This window comes from Lygodium microphyllum, chromosome 1, assembly GCF_053477565.2.
Source record: "Lygodium microphyllum isolate KBCC chromosome 1, Lygodium_microphyllum_v1.1.10, whole genome shotgun sequence".
Lineage (NCBI taxonomy): Eukaryota > Viridiplantae > Streptophyta > Polypodiopsida > Schizaeales > Lygodiaceae > Lygodium > Lygodium microphyllum.
This window is the reverse complement of record NC_141135.1, coordinates 41,722,530-41,741,268: the sequence shown is the minus strand read 5'-3', so window position 1 is coordinate 41,741,268 and position 18,739 is coordinate 41,722,530. Positions and strand designations below refer to the sequence as shown.

At 43.1% G+C, this 18,739-nt stretch overlaps 1 protein-coding gene across 1 annotated transcript in view; it reads left to right on the top strand.

Moving 5' to 3' along the window:
- Positions 1-594: 594 nt before the first annotated feature.
- The window catches only part of LOC148041035 (RAD3-like DNA-binding helicase protein), a 33,600-nt gene continuing 15,455 nt past the window's right edge, over positions 595-18,739 (top strand). Inside the window, exons 1-2 of the mRNA XM_087675913.1 lie at positions 595-849; positions 919-1,527. Of these exons, the coding sequence (XP_087532039.1) occupies positions 678-849; positions 919-1,527 (781 nt within the window). The 5' untranslated portion in view covers positions 595-677. The remainder of the gene's footprint in view (positions 850-918; positions 1,528-18,739) is intronic.

Sequence of the window (18,739 nt, the reverse complement as noted above, 5' to 3'; positions counted from 1 at the left end):
TTTCCCTCTTTCCACCTTTCCGCAGAGAGCTCGGTAGAGCCGTCATGTCTCAACAACATGGTGAAGGGGTTCAACTCCCCTGCTCTCTTGGAAGTGAATGAGCTTCCAAAAACATGCATAGTAGTCACCATAGAAACAAATATATTGACGCAGAAAGCAATGAGGCAATAAGGTCATATTCTTGGAGTTCTTTGGTAGGAAAAACTTCAGATTCATGCTTTTAGTTTTATTGGTGACTTTTTTAAAAGGTTTATTAGTCGGTTTAAAGTGTTTAATCAAGTATTTTTAAAATAATTAATATGAGAATGATGATCAACATCCGTAGCGTCCCTTCATTCACATGTGATTCAGGAAGTGTCCGTTGCGTAGGTGGTGGCCGGTGTGTAAACGATTGTGGACGGACACTTATTGATAATGAAAAGTGTCCACTGCCCGGTGTGTAAGCAGGTGGCGGACAAGTGACTGCCCAAGTCAACTTTTCTGGGGTGCCCATAAACTGGACACAGATTGGGCGGGCAATGGTAGTGTGTAACCACCTTATATAGCACGAGTTACCATTTTTCCCTCAAGAGGTTGCAACGAGCGGCCAATAATCCCATGACTTTTTGGAGACAAAAATTCGTAACAAAAGAAAAAAAGAAAAAAGAAAAAGTCCTTAAAACTTAAGTACATCGACCATGGACTTTCCCGCCATCGCTCCATTCTCTTCTTGCTCGACCATGGCGTTTTCTGTCAGGGCCGAATTTCCTGCCTTCCCCTTTGAGCCATACCCCATCCAGCTCCAACTCATGCAGGCTATCTATGGAGCCTTGCAAAAAGGTGGAGTAGCGATCGTCGAGAGCCCTACAGGTAATTTTGAGAGAGAGAGAGAGAGAGAGAGAGAGAGAGAGAGAGAGAGAGATCCCTTGTTTTCTGCAGGAACCGGAAAGACACTCAGCTTGATTTGCAGCGTGTTGCAATGGCTTCATGATCAGCGATCATCCAGTCCTTGCCGCAAGCAGGAACAACGGAGTTCTTGCGGTGATAAGCAGGATGAGGAGCCGGATTGGATGCGGGATTTTTCAAGTGAAAAAATAAAACAGGCCATGGCCGGGGACGCGAAGAGTAGCTCCAACATTTTAAAGAAAACAACCAAAATTTCAAACAAAGCAGCCAAGAGAGGCCAATTCTTTGGTTTTTCCGAGCATGAGCAGCTTTCTCAAGCCACTAATTCAGCTCCTCAAGCCACAGGTCCAGACACAAGTACAAATGAGGACGAGTATTTTCTCCTAGATGAGTATGATAGTGCTGATGAATCATCTTTGAATGGTCCAAGAAAGCGGAAATGCTCAGAAGACTTGCTGGGCAGCAGTGATGATGCTTCGGATGAAGGTGGAGATGAGGATGGACAGCCTTTGAAAGTGTTCTTTTGCAGTAGGACACATTCTCAGTTATCACAATTCATCAGAGAACTGCAGCGCACTGTCTTCTCCACATCGTTGAGGACTGTTTCCATGGGCTCAAGAAAATCTCTCTGCATAAATTCAGGTGCCATTTTCATTTCTGTTTGCCCATGTCATATTTCTTCTGACAATTCAAACAAAGATACGTGCCACCATCATTATGCAGTTTGTCAAGTTAGAATTGATGCCTTGTTACTTCTTCCTGATGAGTTCCACAAGGGACATGTTTTATATTAATCAATATCCTCTTTAGTCTGTCCTACTTGCAAAATCCTTTGGAACTGTTTGTTGTTGATGCTGATGTTAATGATTCTCAACAAACACAAGATCCATTGATCCTATGGTTAAATTTGAAACAGAATCATTGTTGCTGTTGATGACCTTTCTAAGTGCTTCGAGGTCACACATACACTTGAAAGGGATTATTTTCTTGGGTGCAATTCTAATGCAGTGGATTGTTGCCACCATTGCTATAATCATCATTGTGCAAATAGAATGCATGTTGCCAATTGGTATTGCGGGCTTGATGATGAACTTGGTGGATGAATTTGTCTTTTGTGAGGTCCTCATATGTCTGTTCTTGCCAAAGCCCCACTACACTATGGGATTATGAATCATTTGCCATTAATTGCCCTACTATCTTGGACAAGGTAGTAGGCATGCTTTGGACTGAAGCATAAGAGAGTGTAGGATTGCATTTGGATTTGAGTATGGTGTGGGTTTATTGTTGGCATTGTTGAAGCCTCGTGTAGGTTGTTATCAGAGCTATACCATATTATTAGAGGATCATTTTTGCCTTTGGACCCTCTTATCTCCTTCGAGTTGTTTTTGGGACATAAGTATCTTACAACTGTATATCAGAGCTGACTTAGTAACAAGATGAAGAAGCAAACAGCCAAAGATTAAAGCATGGAGGATTTGCATTTCTTATTTCTTCTTCTTCATAGTAGTAGTGCAAGATTTCTTCACCATGTGGTGTAATAAGTTGGGGTGACACATATGTGGTGCTTTGCTAAGAACTCACTTTTCTTATTAGCCAAATGAATTATTCACAAGTGAGGGTCCCCTAGAGAAGCATATAGGCTAAAGGGGGATAGTCTCAAGCATTTGGTGGTTCTAGATTTAGCGGATGGAGTATTTAGTACCATAGGCACAATTACAGGCATCCTTTCAAGGGTACCTAATAGTGTGAGGACACCTAGTATAGTTCAAGAGGTTGCTCCCTCCAAGCTTTCGTGGAGGATGGAAGATTGTTCATTGATGCCAAGTAACAATGACCTCTTACTTCTTTATTGGTTTCACCCTATTTTATCCTCTCTTATTTTTTTCCTTAGAGACGGGACCATTGGTCCACCTTAAGTATCCTTATATTTCTTCCTGTAGTCACCCAAAGTTTTTTTTTCTTTTTTAGAGGGGGTCGGTATCTCTTGCACTTAGTATTTTCTATTGGGGCCATCCCATATTTGTTGGTCTTAACATCTCCCTTATTGAGAAGTAACAGATGCTCATGGTAAAGAAACTTACCACTGTTAATTGGCAAGCAAGATGGAAGGCTTGTCTACACTTGGGTGGAGGAGTTTGCTAGTGCTTGAGATGGAAAGCTTGTCTACACTTGGGTGGAGGAGTTTGTTGGCGCTTTTGCCTCAATGTGGCAAATGAAGGGATTTAAGGATTCTTCATGATCAAAAGTGTTATGAAATGAGCAGTCCTTTTGTGGAAGTTAGATCTTTAAATCCATGTAGTGCATACTTGGATTGAGATGCACTTGGCCTTCTTCAACACTTTATTGCAACGGACTACAAGTTATGACAAAGGAAAGAGTGGGAATCCTTTTGTTAGAAGCAAGAGATTTGGATCCTTTATTCACTTTCTTCATAATATTTGTAATCATGCATCGTTTTTTGGTTTTGTTCGTGTCTTTATAATAATGATCATGTTTCTAATTTTGTGAACAACTTGCATAGGGCTGTTTAGGTAGATGTGGAAATCATTGACCACCTTCCTTAGAATGGGCCATGGAGTTTGTCACTACTTTTTTAGAAGGAGAAGCGAAAGGTTGGTTGGAATAACCATTGACTTGCTTTGTACTTGCACTTCACATGCGCATAACTTAATAATGCCAAAGCTTAGCATAAAATTTCACATCCTTGTGACACAAAGTATTATTCTCTCAAATAGTATGCTTTATACTATGCAATGGCACCACTTGAGCAATGCCCTCATAAAGGAATACTTCACTTGCCTAAGTGCCCTTTTACAAGTATAAATTGTCAATATGCAAATGGACAATGATGTAAAGGTATGGATGAATTAGTACAATGCAACCAAGATTCTTTAAGCATGAAGAGAAGGATACCTCCCTCCACTCACCATAGAATGATGGAAAGGAAGTAAGCATCTCCTCTTACCCTAAGATGTCAATGTTGATGGGAAAGGGGAAGCACCCAAAGAAGAAGAGTGAAGCGCATGTCCAGCTGAAAACTTGTGATATGAGTGGTGGCTGGCCTTCAAGGTTGCCTCAAGTAAGGCTGTAACTCAGCCCTGGGAGAAGAAGCCTTCATCTTGGTCCGGAGTGTGAAGCCCAACCAAAGAGGGGCAATCGAGATAGAAAGTGTCGAACTCTCCAAGTTTCCACTACAATCAAAACAACATGTCTTGTAGGGGTTAGTTCCAAATTGAAAACACAGGGAGCATAAGTACTATACAAGGCCGTAGAACACATATACCTCAACTTCAATGAAAATGCTTTAGGTCATAGGTGCTTTTATGGTTATGTGTTTTGTGTTTTGTTTAGGGACTTCTTGTGAAGAAATACTTGACACAAAAACATAAATAACACCGTACAACAAAGCATTGACTGATAGAACACAATTAGGGATAGGATAACTCAGAGACAATGAACCCAAAGAATGAATGAAGTGTATGACTATTGAATATACAATGATCATGCAACATGCACACTATACAGTGAATGAATACTGTACCTCAAACTCTTGTATCTCAAGGGTCAGGGCAGGGGTAATGAGCTAGAGAGAGTGTCGTACTTCGAATGGATCCTAAATTGCAGCAAGGCAGCTTCCGGATTTCAAACACTAACAAACGCAGCCAAGGAAGGTTGAGTCTAATGCAGACGGCAATGCAAGAGAGAGGCTAAAAATGTAGGTGAGGACATAGAAATACTAAAAACACAGGTGAGGAGAGAGAAAGACTAAAAACGTTGGCTGCAGAAGAGAAAACAACAAATGTAGGCTATAGAAGAGAGAGACTAAAAATGTAGCAAAAACCAGCAGGAGCACTCAACATGTTGAAATCAGTTCCGAACAATGTGTGGTAGGTTGGAAACAAGTATCGGACTATTGTAGTTAGCCATGGCGAGCTTGGACCGCGATGTCCTCCGCGTCGGGGGTGTGGGCAATAAGCTGAAATACCTAAAATTTGCAAAAACAAGATTAAGGCTGAATGGAGGGCAACATATCTATTTATAGAAAGTTTGGGTCCTCCCAAGTGGGTTTGTGGCTATGGGATACACTCTCTCTAGGAACACATTTCTTTTTAGATAAACAAGGTTTATTTTTTAATTGATCATGTTTTGGGGCTGTTTAAGTGAAGCTAATGCATTTTTAGCTCAATGCCCCCTCTCAGGTCCAACAACGATGCCACGAGAAGTAGGCCAGCCAAGCTCTTTAAAAAAAATTAAAATTTTTACCCCAAGGTGTCCCATCCCAAAGCAACTAGAGCACCAGACAAAGGGTGCGCGTAAGCTGCCCAGTGGCCTACTAAGATTGCAAAGGCGATGGTTATCTTACCAAGGGAGCCCAAGTGATCACCCCAGAGAGGCCAAGGCATTGGACAAAGGGTGCACGTTAGCTGCCCAGTGGCCTACCAAGTCTTGCAAAGGCGGATGGAATCAACTATGGACTTTAAAAAAAAAGGCATTGTAGTTTTAGTAGATTTAACATTAAGTGAGGGTTTCAAATCAGTTTTCGTGCTATTGAGTATCCGTGTCCCACCAGGAAATGAGAGCCTGCCTAAGGTGAAGAGGTAGTAGCCATGGGAACGCCAGGTGTCAGGATCTCTCACCCAATCAGATTAGTGTACCCCTGCAAACATAAACCAAAACCATAAGTGAGGCCATAAGAATAAGTACATTGTAAATGACACAATACATAAAGATATTCAATCCAATGACATCCTAGGTGCTGTGAAATACTGACAGAGAATGCCGACTAAGTAAGCTATGTCTGGCCTAGTATGAATTAACCAAAGAAGTTGCCCTACGATAGACCTATAGGTAAAGACCTCTCTAAAGTGGGATATGATAGGCTAAGAGCCAACGAATACCTCATATGAGGTCTTTTGAGGAAGAGCCTCAATTGGGCACTGGTTGAGGATATACACTGTAGTGTTAGCAACCTCAACCCAAAAGGCGCTCAGGGAACTCTGCTGCGAACATAGAGCGTGCCATTTCCATGACAATCCGGTTTTGATGCTCTATGACTTCTTTCTAAGAGGGAGAGTTGATTGAGGTGAGCTAGCGAGAGATGCCATGTTGTTGTAGAAACCAATACAACAACCTGTTTGGTATGAACCAACAGCACCCAAGCAGAGAAATATGTGAAAGCATTGAATTTATGCTTGAGGAAGTACACCTACATATATCTCGAATGATCATCCACTATTTGAAAAAAGTATAGCACGCCGTTCAAGGTAGTCGTGGATGTGGGCCCACAAAGATCAACGTGAATCAATCTAAGAGACACCTTAGCTCTATGTGTAGATTGTTGAGAAAATGGGGTACAATGCTGCTTCTTGAGCTGACACACTCTACAAACATCTCGAGCTAGCTTCAGGCGAGGAAGATCCTCAACCATCTCGCAACGAGACAACTCATGAAGAGAGTTATAGCGAAGATGCCCTAGGCAGAAATGCCAAAGACGCTCATTGTTCGTAGGCTCCCAAGATGTGGCTAATGCTTGGAAGCTATGAAACACGAAGCCCTCGGCTGTCGGCTTGGTAAGAAAATGGGTCATGTGGTATTTGGGTGTGCCTCACCGCGAGCAATCACTAAACTAGTCTGAAGTCAAGGACCTCGACTATGGTCACTATAAAGAAAATTGCTTGTCCCAACCGACAAAGTTGCTAAATAGATAACAAGTTCACCCCAAGCTGAGGGATTGATATTGTCCAACAAAGCCAAATTCGGACCCTTGTCAATGGTAAAACTGATGCAACCTTGAGCTTGGAACTTGACCGAGTTGTTTCCTATGCAGACTTGTCCAGTTGTTGCAGGGACTCTAGTACGAAAGATGTCCTTTATAGGAGTCATGTTATGTGTAGCTCCATTGTCCACAATCGAAACATGTGTTGATGTGCTCAGTTGTGATGAGTGGGCCTCTGTGGTAACCTTGTTGGGAGGCAACTCACAGATATGAATGACACTCACATCAGATGTCTCTATGGAGATGATGTGGGCCTTAGCAGACCGGCCAAACAAGCCCTATGGAGTTAAGAACGTTGTCGATTGAGATGGTTGATTGGTGGTAGTTTGAGTCTGATCTTTCCACTGGCCCTTGCCATCACCTTGTCTCTCGTGATAGGAGTTACCTGACTGAGGGGCGGGGGTTTGTGACTTGGGTTTTGGTGCTGTGCCTCTTGCCTTTGATCGACACTTGTCGTCAAAATGGCTAGCCTTTTGACAATGTTGATAATACCTGTTCTTCTTAGATACAGTTTGCCACCTGGGATTGAGTTAAGACTGGAGTTTCCTTGTGATTTCCTTGCTTGATTTTGATTTGGATTTGAAGTTTGATTTGGTTTACCCTTCCCTTGTTGCCCCTTCTAAGAATGAGCAACAAGAGCTTCCTTTGAGGGATTATTCATATGAAATTGATTGAACAACTGTGTATAAGGCAATAGCTGACATTCAAAATCATAAAATGTGGCTAAATTGGGTAGAGAAACCACTTGCTGCACAAAATTGAATTATTTACGTGGCAGCTTGTTAAGAAACAATGTGACCTGATCATCAGAGGACTTAGGAGTCCTTGTAATGGAGAATTTGGCAAGGAGACACTGATACTCAACCAACTGGACTTTCAAGTCATATCGGTCAAAGATTTTGAAGTTGTGAAGCTCATGGTCAAGATTTATTCAACAGGTCCTATCCCGAGCCACATAGCGGTCAGTCAAGTGTGTCCATCGCTTTGACGTTAAGTCAAAATGTTGAAGCTAAGAATGAAACTCAAGCAATAAGTCCTGGATCAGCTCAACAACAACGAAGGCATTCCTAGCCTTTCATGAGTGGACAACTTTGTATAAAATAAGTGCAGGATCGGGTTGGGGTTTCAACCCTTGCACAAGATTGCATAGATTCTATGAGTCAAGGACATGTCTCATCAAGTTTGGCCAAGTTGTAAAGTTTGATCCGTTAAAACGAGTCTTATCATTAAATGTATGCTAGGTGGAAGATAAGATAGAACCATGAGGTGTCGAGATTGTGGGGTAAGATGGATGTGGAGGATAAGATGGTGGTGGTGGTGGTGGTGGAGGTGTTTGATAAGGAGGAGGGGGAAGAGGTGGGTAGACAGAAATAGGGTGTGAGTGTCCAATGAGTGTTGGTTGATGTGGAGGCATTGGAACATGAATGTTTCCATAAGGTGCCAATGGAGGTGGAGGCATAGGGACATGTAAGTCCAAATGTTAGCTAGGACACAACACAATGACCAGAGGGTCCACTAGGTGATGCTATAGAGGCAAACTGTGGCACCAATTTATCCACACTGGGGAGAGATTGGGGGGGATATCTAGGTTGCAATGATCCCGAAAGTGTGTAAGAAAAAGGTGGAACATGTTGAGAAACCCTTCACCTGCAATTTTGCGTTCTGCATTTTGTATTTAGGGTTTTGTGTTTTGTGTTTAGGTTTCACGGTGGACAGCCCCAAAAAAGGGACTTGGTGTCCACAGTGTGGTGTCACCCCAGACAATTGACACCCTCCCTTCGGGTGCCACCCTAGCCAATCTCTTGCCTATTTATAGGTTGTCTTTGTCACTCATTATACATGGTTGATTCATTCAGTCCGTCACCTTTTCTCTCCAGCCTCTCCATTGCCCTTACATCCCTTCAAGATGACATTGCGGTTTGTGGTTTGTGGCTGTCTTCATCATCTTCCTTGTGCTACGGCACCCTTGTTTCCTTATATCACATTCACTCCAAGATTCAGATCTTCATCATTCCATTGATCAGAGTTTCTTCTCTTTTCTCTTCTCTTCTTAGTGTTTGCTGAGTTTACTTCGTATTCCTCCGTGCAAACCCTACTATCTCGCTTGTACGCCGTCTTTTGACATGGTATTAGAGTTGGATCTGCTTAAACAATGGCAAAGATCCTTCACTCCAGTGAAGGCAAAGATTGGTGGCGGGTTCAACATCCACTTCTTTTCTTCTTTTGCTGCATCAACACCCTAATTGGTGGCTGCTCCCTCCTGCGTTCGTTGTTTTCCAGCCTACGTTCAGGGCTGTTGCTACTGCCTTCACTTTCCCTTTGCTGCATTTACTGTTGGCGGCACTTCTATTGCACCTGGCAATATTCCAGTACCTACTTCTTGCTGTTGGCGGCTGTTCTTTGCTCAGCCAGTCTGCTGGGAGTTGTTCTTTGCGCAACCAGTTTGTTGGTGGCTGTTCTTTGCAGCTGGTGGCTCCTCCCAGTAGTCAGCTGGCGGCTCATTCCTAATTGTTGGCAGCTTCTCCTTGTCGGCTGGTAGCTCCTCCTGGTTTGTTGCAAGCTATGTTTGCAGCTGGCAGCTGTTCCCTGTAGCTGGTAGCTCACTTCCAGTCCTTTCACTGTCCTTCTAGCCCTTGAGTTGGATATTGCGGTTCATGGTTCATGGTTCACCTCTTCCTTCTTCAGCAAGGCACGGTACCCGTGGCTTCTTTACCAAGAGATGACCAGACTACTGGGTGCCTCTACTGTGGCATCACCGAACACATCACTGATGCTTGCCGACTTCGACCTTCGCTCCCCACTCCCCCGGAGTATATGCATCTTCCTTCTGGCACTTCGTGTGCCATCTCTCCTTTTTGGGCCATAGAGATTGTTCTGCATCGACTATCAGAGTACTATGCTCAAGGCAATAAGACGCATTTGATGTGTACTAAGTCCTTTTGAGCACATGGAGGATCGATTGGCGCTACGACCTCTTGGAGATCGTCGCAATGCCAGTAGCAGTCTTCTCCCACCCTTTGTCGGGTATAGTGGCTACCATGGCCCGCGGTTCTGCAGTCCACTCCATCAATAGATAGTGATTTTTTGATACAGTCTCCTCTTCAGTTTGCTTCTTCGAGAGACAGTGGCTACTCGGCTCTTTCCTTTTCTTTGGCTTCTCAGTCTGCTCCATTGAGAAGAAGCGACTGTTGCCTACTCATTGCTCAGTTTAAGCCCCACCCTTCACCCTCGCCTACTCAGGTTTGAGAGGCCACCTCTGGGAGTTCTTCACCGGTCCGGTCCATTGAGAAGCAACAACTATTGTTTGCTCATTGTTTAGTTTGAGCCCGACCCTTCACCCTCGCCTACTCAGGTTCGAGAGGCCACCTCTAGGAGTTCTTCACCACCCCAGATACCTTCTTCGGCACGACCGGCGGCACTTTTTTCATCCTCAGACATTTCAAAGTTTGCAATCCATGCACTTTTGGATTCCCTATCTGCCTTAGAGGGGGATTTAGAGAGGGATGATCTTTCTTTGCTCTCTGAGGGGGTATCTACTGCGTCTTCAGAGGGGGCTCCTATTCCTCTAGTTTCAAAGGGGTGCTCAATCCTTCGCACACCGTAGTGGAGGCCTTTTACCTTCTTCTTCTAACCTTGGATGGGGTGTCTTTCTTCCAGCGGTCATCTCACCTATTGATACCCAGGATCTCGAGGATCTACCTAGATCGAGGCCTTGGAGATTTAGTCGCGATTTGGTGACGAGGCCTTCGTATTCCTTCTCGCATGGATACGGGGAGCTAGTGGCTTCTCTCCCGAGGTTGAGTTTGGAGTTCTCAAGTTCACTTTGTCTACCGTTCTTTACTGCAAGTTATCTTTCAGGTGGAAATCTTGGATCTTAGGGATCCTCTACATCTTCCTTCTCCTCTTCTTCTTGCCTTAGTCACCTGGTCAGCATGGAGCCAACTCTCGAGATCGAGTAGCGTATCCTTGTGGTTCTTGGCACCACACAAAGTCCAACATTCCTCCTATGTATTGCATGTTTTCATCATCTTTGTACTAGGGTACTTGGGCATGTGAACAATTTTCCCACGAGGGTCCTTGTCCAAGTGGCACGTGCTGCATGCACATTCTTCAGCATGTAGCATTGCATCTCTATCTCACTCTTCTATTCTTTCCCCTTTTGGGCCTGAGGGGGTTTTGAGAAACCCTTCACCTGCAGTTTTGTGTTCTATGTTTTGGGTTTAGGGTTTCGTGTTACTGGGCACCCACAGTGTGGCACCACCCTAGACAGTTGACATCCTTCCTTCGGGCGCCACCCTAGACGGTCTCTTGCCTATTTACAGGCTGCCTCTGTCACTCATTATATACGGCTGATTCATTCGGTCAGTCACCTCTTCTCTCCAGCCTCTCCACTGCCCTCACATCCCTTTAGCAGGACATTGCGGTTCATGGTTCGTGGCTGTCTTCATCATCTTCCTTGTGCTACGACATCCTTGTTCCTTTGTATCACATTCACTCCAAGATTTAGATCTTTATCATTCCATTGATCAGAGTTTCTTCTCTTCTATTCTCTTCTTAGTGTTTGCCAAGTTCACTTTGTGTTCCTCCCCGCAAATCCTATTGTCTCGCTGGTATGTCGTCTTTTGACAAAACACCACCCGACTAAGGAAGAGATGAGGTCCTAACAGCTGTGCCTAAGTTTGAAGAACCCCCCGGTGTGTTGAATTAAAACACATGTGACCCTATATGAGAGGCAACATGTGGTGTACTAAATGGAGGCCAGAAGGATGTGGCAGCGGAATAAGAGGGTGGGATGGGAGGAAGATTAAATGGATTTGTGATAGATGTAGATGTGAGAAATAATGTGGGTTTCTTTTGTCCATTAAATGCATTAAATTGAAATAATGATGATGAAGATGCACCTATTCATTTTGACCTTTGAAAACAAAATTGTTTAAAGGAAAAGAAGAGGAAGGAGTTCTCACAGTTTCTTGTTTCAACTGCTTACCTAGTCTTGAGTTCATAAAAAAATATGTGTTTTTTGCATTACTCATAAACCGGAAATTGTTCTGCATACGTCAATCATGAAAATCGTCCATATCAATAGTAGAAGGGGATTAATCATTAACAAAATCTGAAATGGTAGACATACCTGGCACTAGAGAGAATAAGCCTGAAGGTAATGGAGTGTACTCTATACTAGTTTCCACTTGCGGATGGCTAGTCCTAAGTGGAGATGCCGCCCTTCTTGTAGGGTCAGTAGATTGGTGCATCGAATCTAAAGGATGAAATTCAGACTTATCTTCTATTTGTTGTTGGGCTCTATGCATCATAATGAGATCATACTCAGCTGCAGTGATCTTGAAAGATCATGGAACTCCATGGTAGTTCAATGTTTGTCCTGCCATGTCGGGAGCTTGTGAAGCAAGTTGTGAGGCCCACTCCGACTTGTTCCTCGATGGATCTAGCTTAGATGTGATAAGTGGTGCGGAAGTAGTGTTCAAAGTCGTTTGTCCTTTTGTTTTTCTTGCTTCTTGTGTAGAGCTTTTAGATCAAGGCCCAAGTTTCTCTTAGAGAGCTTGGCTCTGATACCATGTAAAGAAATACCCTCACACAGAAACATAAATAACATTGTATGACAAAGCACAGACTGATAGAAGAACACAGCTAGGGTTAGGGTAACTTAGAGACAATGAATATAGAGGATGAATGAAGTGATATGATTATTGAATATACAATGCTCATGCAACAAACACATTATGCAGTGAATGAATATTGTACCTTGACTCATGTATCTCAAGGATCAAGGCAAGTGTAGTGAGTTAGAGAGAGTGTCGTACTCTGAACGGATTTCGAATTGTAGCAAGGCAGCCTCCAGATGTTGAACACCAGCTAACGCAACCAAGGAAGGTTGAATCTGATGCAGATGGTAGTGCAGGATAGAGAAAGACTAAAAACGTAGGTGAGGAGAGAGAAAACAGCAAACACAGGTTGCAAGAGAGAGAAAGACTAAAAACGTAGGAAAAACCAACAGCAGCAGTCAGCATGCTGAAATCGGCTCTGAATAGTGTGTGGTAGGATGGAAACAGACACCAGATGAGTGAAGATTGTAATGGACAGCTTGGATTGTGATGTCCTCCGTGAATGGGGTGTGGGCAGCAAGCCGAAGACCCTTGAAACCTGCAAAAACGAGATTAGGGCTGAATGGAGGACAACATATCTATTTATAGAAAGATTGGGCCCTCCCAAGTGGGTTTGTGCTTATGGGATACAGACACCCTCTAGGAATGCATTTCTTTTTAAATAAACAAGGTTTCTTTCTTAATTAAGAATGTTTTGGGGCTGTTTAAGTGAAGCTAATGCATTTTTAGCTCAATACTTCTTCCTACCAATAGATAGACATGCTAGGGATGTAAGATAGTAAATGAAGAAATGTGTAGTTGAAGAGAGATTGCAAGCTAGAACATGCCTTGCTATATTTGAATGATGTGTAGGTGGGAAAAATGCTAGGGCCTCAATGAGTGCCATTGATATTTGAGCTGAGTAAGGAAGGAGGCTCCATAATTTGCTAGATTGGAGGGTCCTTTGGAAAAGTGGGCTCAACTGCTTTTGGTTGTGTACTAGATGTAAGATGGTAAGTTTGAAAGAGAGGAGGTCATATTCGGTCTATCCTCAAGGGAGACAAGGAGCGCATGAGGACCACAGTTCATGGAGGGTTGATGGACCAATCAGATAATCCATTGGGTGGAACATGGGCCGGATTGAGGAGGTGGTCCTGTAGCTATGTGATTGATAGGTCTATATTGATCAAGACAGGTATCTTGCTAGTGTGGAGGTTGACTTTTCTCAAATGTGGAGGGGTAGAAGTACCCTCTCTTGATATGCACATGTTCCTAGGTGGAGAAGAGAGTCAAGTTGAGGGGGGATTGCCCTTGGCTTTTGAATGACACTCATAATCAAAATGATTGGACTTGTGGCAACATTGACAACACCTATTTTTCTTGGGGATATTTTTCAACTTGGTTTCAATCCCTGAGGGGAGTTACTTTTGCTTCTCGCTCCTTGATTGGGTTTGGGTGTTGTTTTTTCACCCCCTTGCTTCCTCTTTTGTGTGTTAGAAGCCAAGGCTAGCTTTGAGTATGATCGGTGGGTTTTCTTTTAAACTTGATTGAACCACCTAACAAAACGTAATAGTTGACATCCAAATTCATAGGTGGGTAAGTGGGATTATGAGACAACTTGCCATATAAAATTGAAATATGTAGGTGGTGATTCATTCATAAACAAAGTAATCTAATTGTCAGCTAACTTTGCTGCCAATTGCCGCAAATTTGGCAAGTAGACCTCGATAGTTTACTAGCTTGACAAGTCAAATTATCCCTTTCAATGATTTTGAACTCTTGGAGTTCTTTGTTGACATTGATACATTGGGTATTATTATCAGCTATTTGGTGGTTGATTAGATGTGCCCAATGCTTAGATGCTAGATTGAAGTGTGGAAATTGTAAAGGAAGGAGGTTGTTAGAGAAGGCACTTCTTGAGAACTCGAGGAAGACGCTTTAGTAAAGAACTTGAAAGATGACATTGAGGATGCGGACCATGTCAAACTGAGTTGCCATATCGAATTAGAGTTATTTATTTTATATTTACTTATTTTTATTCTTAAGTGTTGCTTTATAGTTGATTGGAAAAGATTATATTGCTTGTATTGGTATGTTTTACTTTATGATTTTGCTTGTGAATTAATGAGAAGATTTAAGAGTATATGTGTTGTTAGATTTATGGGATCAGTAGCAAAAAGAGGGTATATGGATTGTTGGATCCAGAGAACCAAGGAAGCTATCTGTAGCCAGACTCGCCCCAAGGTTCAATGGAAATGTTGGAGTCATTGAGATAAACTCGGAAAGGCATTGTTTGGTATCCATGGCCGAGAGCTAAGTTGTGAAAAATGTTAAGCATGTTGTTGCTACACGACCTTAGGTGGAGGAGCTTAGAGGGGGCTTTGGGTGAGTAAATCCCTTGGTGGCCTATGATAGGAATGTAGAGCTTCATGATTCCTATTATTGGTTAGGAATGAATGACCTTGTGAAGAAAATACCCTAACACAAAAACACAAATAACACCGTAGTACGACAAAGCACAGATTGATAGAACACAGTTAGGGTTAGGGTAACTCAGAGACAATGAACACAGAGAATGAACGAAATGATATGACTATTGAATACACAATGCTCATGCAGCAAATACACTATGCAGTGAATATACTATACCTAAAAACCCTATATCTCAAGGATCATGGCAGGGGTAATGAGTTGGAGAGTGTGTCGTACTTCGAACGGATCGCGAATCGTAGCAATGTAGCCTCTAGATGTTGAACACCAGCAAACGTAGCCAAGGAAGGTTGGATTTGATGTAGATGGTAGTGCAGGAGAGAGAAAGACTAAAAACGCAGGTGTGGAGAGAGACAAAATGCAAGTGAGGAGAGAGAAAACAATGAATGTATCTAGGAGAGAGAAAACAACAAACACAGGTTGCAAGAGAGAGAAAACAGTAGCGACAAGTTGAGATGATGGCGTCAGTTGGAGGAGAGAGAAAATCTGCAGGGCGGCAGCTGGGGCCTGCTAAACGCAGCAGTATGCTGATGTGGCAAGCTGTATGATAGCTGGATGACAGACAATAGTAGTCGCTTGGCTGGAAATAGCAGGAAGTTGATGACAGAGGGCTGGAAATAGGCGCCAGATGAGTGAAGACTGCAATGGACAGCTTGGGCTGCGATGTCCTCTGCAAATGGGGTGTGGGCAGCAAGTTGAAAACACTTGAAATCTGCAAAAATGAGATTAGGGCTGAATGGAGGGCAGCATACCTGTTTATAGAAAGTTTTGGCCCTCCCAAGTGGGTTTGTGCCTATGGGATACAAACACTCTAGGAATGCATTTCTTCTTAAATAAACAAGGTTTCTTCCTTAATTAAGCATGTTTTGGGGCTGTTTAAGTGAAGCTAATGCATTTTTACTCAATACAAATACTAGTCAAGAGATGGAACAACCTTGAGGGGTTGGGAGCCCTGTTGGAGATCGAGATGGCTTCGTCAAAGTTAGCATCCTTGGGGAGATCGTAATAAAGAAATTGAACCCTAATTAAAAGGAGCTACTTTCATTATTGATTGTTTAGTCTTGTGTTTAAATAATGTGTAATAAATCTTGTATAAGAGGATAATAAAGAAAGCTGCTTTTATATGTTCTCATAGTGTGGTAACATGCTTTGCTAATTAGATAACTAAAATAAATGCATCGAGGAAAGTGTGAGGCCTCGGTCATAATGATTGAGAGTCTATAGTCGGGCAGATCCAATCAGTTGGTAACTATTCTAAACACTAGATAGAGTTGTTAGAATGTAACTTCCAATTTGATAGGATAGTTAATCGGCTTAACATTGTTTTAGGGGACCAAGGTACAGTTGAGTATATGTCCTAATGGACATGGAAGTTTAAAAGATAGCTCTACTCTCTTTGAACGAAGTGCGATGTTATTCCATTAGTGACTCTTCTTAGGTGGATGTTAGATTGCTGTCTAGGAGACCTTTGTAATTTAGGAACCCTTAGATTGCTGTCGTGATGTTTTGCTACGAGATAAACTTGGGGACTACCTAACCAGTGAAGTTTGTGCATTATTAAAATTGGATTTGGACGGTGTTGCTCTTGGAGAGGTGCATGAGTGACTAAACATTATATTCTCTAGGTTAGCTAGGGTAAGTATGTCACAATTGGATCCATTGACACAAGTCTTATCCATCATAAAGACATTTTTGGTTGATGCAGATGTATGGATGGTTATGTGAGGAGTCACATTAGTGGGTGGCATTGAATAAAATTGTGAGTGGCTAGGTACTATATGCAATATAGAGGTGGTTGGCCTGGTGACTGTAGGTGTTGCCCCACGTAACATGATTGATGAGTGCTGAAAATGTACAAGTTGGCCCACTACATATTGACATGTTGGTGATTTTTGGCCACTTCTGAGGAATGGATGGGGCTTGATACTGTTGAGAGTCATTTCTTGCCATGTCAGCAATGCCACGTGGCAGCAGTTGGACTATCCGACTGTAGTCGGCTGCATTATTTTGGGACATTTTCGACTTGGTTATTTTGGGACATTTTCGAGTCATTCTTTTCAACCGACCTGGTTATTTTGGGACATTTTCGAGTCATTCTTTTCAGTCTTTATAAGGCTGAGTTTTCAGCGGACTTACACACTTGTATTTGATAGATTTCAGCTTGCTGGTGACAGAGATTGCACTTAGGGCTGACGGAGATCAAGGTCCTCAAGGTGGAGACATTCACAGATATTTTCTCTGCACCCGTGTATAATTTTGCATCCTTACACAACATTCTTCACTGCAGATTTTGTGCGTTTCATTGTCTCTTTCTCTCTCTCTCTCTCTTCTCTCTTTGTTCACTCTTTGTCATGGTCATTCGCTTCCGCATTGCTTCACTCTGACATGGTATCAAAGCATTGAAGGACTGACCTAGGGTGGACCTATCTGAAGAGGAGTTTTTAGCGCGACACAAGGCTGCATTTTCAGTATTCAAGTGCGAGCAGGTGAGCTGTGCATTAGAACAAGGCTAAGGCGATCATGGGCGTGTGAGAAAAGAGAAGATTTGCTGAATCTGCTGCTGTTAGAGAAGAAAGAAGGTTGCGTTTTTGGCCTTCAAGTGCATATTTTACCTTTTCATTGGCTCTGGCGAGACTGACGTTCGGGATGCGGAGACAAGAGCCCTAGCAGGCTGCGTTTTCACAATCAGAGGGGGGTTTCTTTTGCGATTGTGCAGACATTGCAGGTGAATATGTCTATAGAGATTGACGTGGAGTTCCAGGTAATCATGGACCGTGCCTTATTGGCTCTTCCATCAAATCAAAAGCTCAATGGCGATAAATACCGCATCTGGCATGTGATGATGTTGGCCATATTGGAGTCTTATGATTTGGCGGAGCTTGTGATGGAGGAGATCAACCGGCCCTCCGTGAGAGACGAGTCCAAACTCTCTTCAAATGCTCGTGCGGAGTTGACCAAAGCCAGTCTCATTGGGACAAGCTGAATGCCAGGATTCGTTCTTTTCTTTTTCTGTCTTGTACAACAGCCGTAATAGCCCATATAGAGCACTTGACGGTGGCTCGGGAGATATGGTTGGAGCTTGACTAGATGTACAACCGGATGACCCTTATGAAGAGGGTTTCTTTGGAAGTGCAGATACAGACTCTATCCATGAATAAGTCTTTTTCACTTCGGGAACACATTAACAAGCTTTGCTAGCTTTAGATGTAGGTTCAAAATGCGGTGAAGTCCATTTCCTCCAAAGACATGGCAATCACCTTACTGTCCCAGTTGCCGCTACGATTTGGTACCTTTTATTCCCCTCTTATTGTTTCAGGGCGGGAGTCGACTCTTCATTGGGAAGAGTTAGTTCCTATGGTCTTGGACCAAGAGGAACAATTGAAGGGACAGAATGCTTATAAATTGGAGGCATTGATTGGTCAAGCCTCTCAGAACAAGGGCAAGGACCAAAAGGAGGACAACAAATCTAAGAAGGACAAAGAGAAAGAATGGACATGACATATTTGTGGTAAGACCGGCCATTGGAAGAAGAACTGCCCCGACAAGGAAATGAAGGACACCAAGAAGAAGGACCCGAAGGATTCTGGAGTGGTGGATGCACCCTCATCAACTGCTTTTCTACACTTAGCGATCATTGAGGACTCTACACCGAAGACTTTTGATGTTGTGATGACAGCTCCCTAGGCTCGAGAGTGGACCGTGGATAGTGGTGCCTCACGGCACGACTCCTTCGACAGTTGGTGTTACCCATTTGCAACCCTCGCGTGGGCAGATTCTCGTAGGAGACAACTCTTTTGTGTCTATTGCCGCACGGGGTGAGATGCAGCTGATTCCGAATGGATGTGGTGGTATCCACACTTTCGAGGTGTTGCATGTGCCAGGTTTAGGGTATCATTTGCTTTCAGTACATAATATTTGTTCTCTTGGTCTCTTGGTGGAGTTTGACAATGCTACTGTTCAAGTTCTTAATCGAGAATTGAGGAAGGTT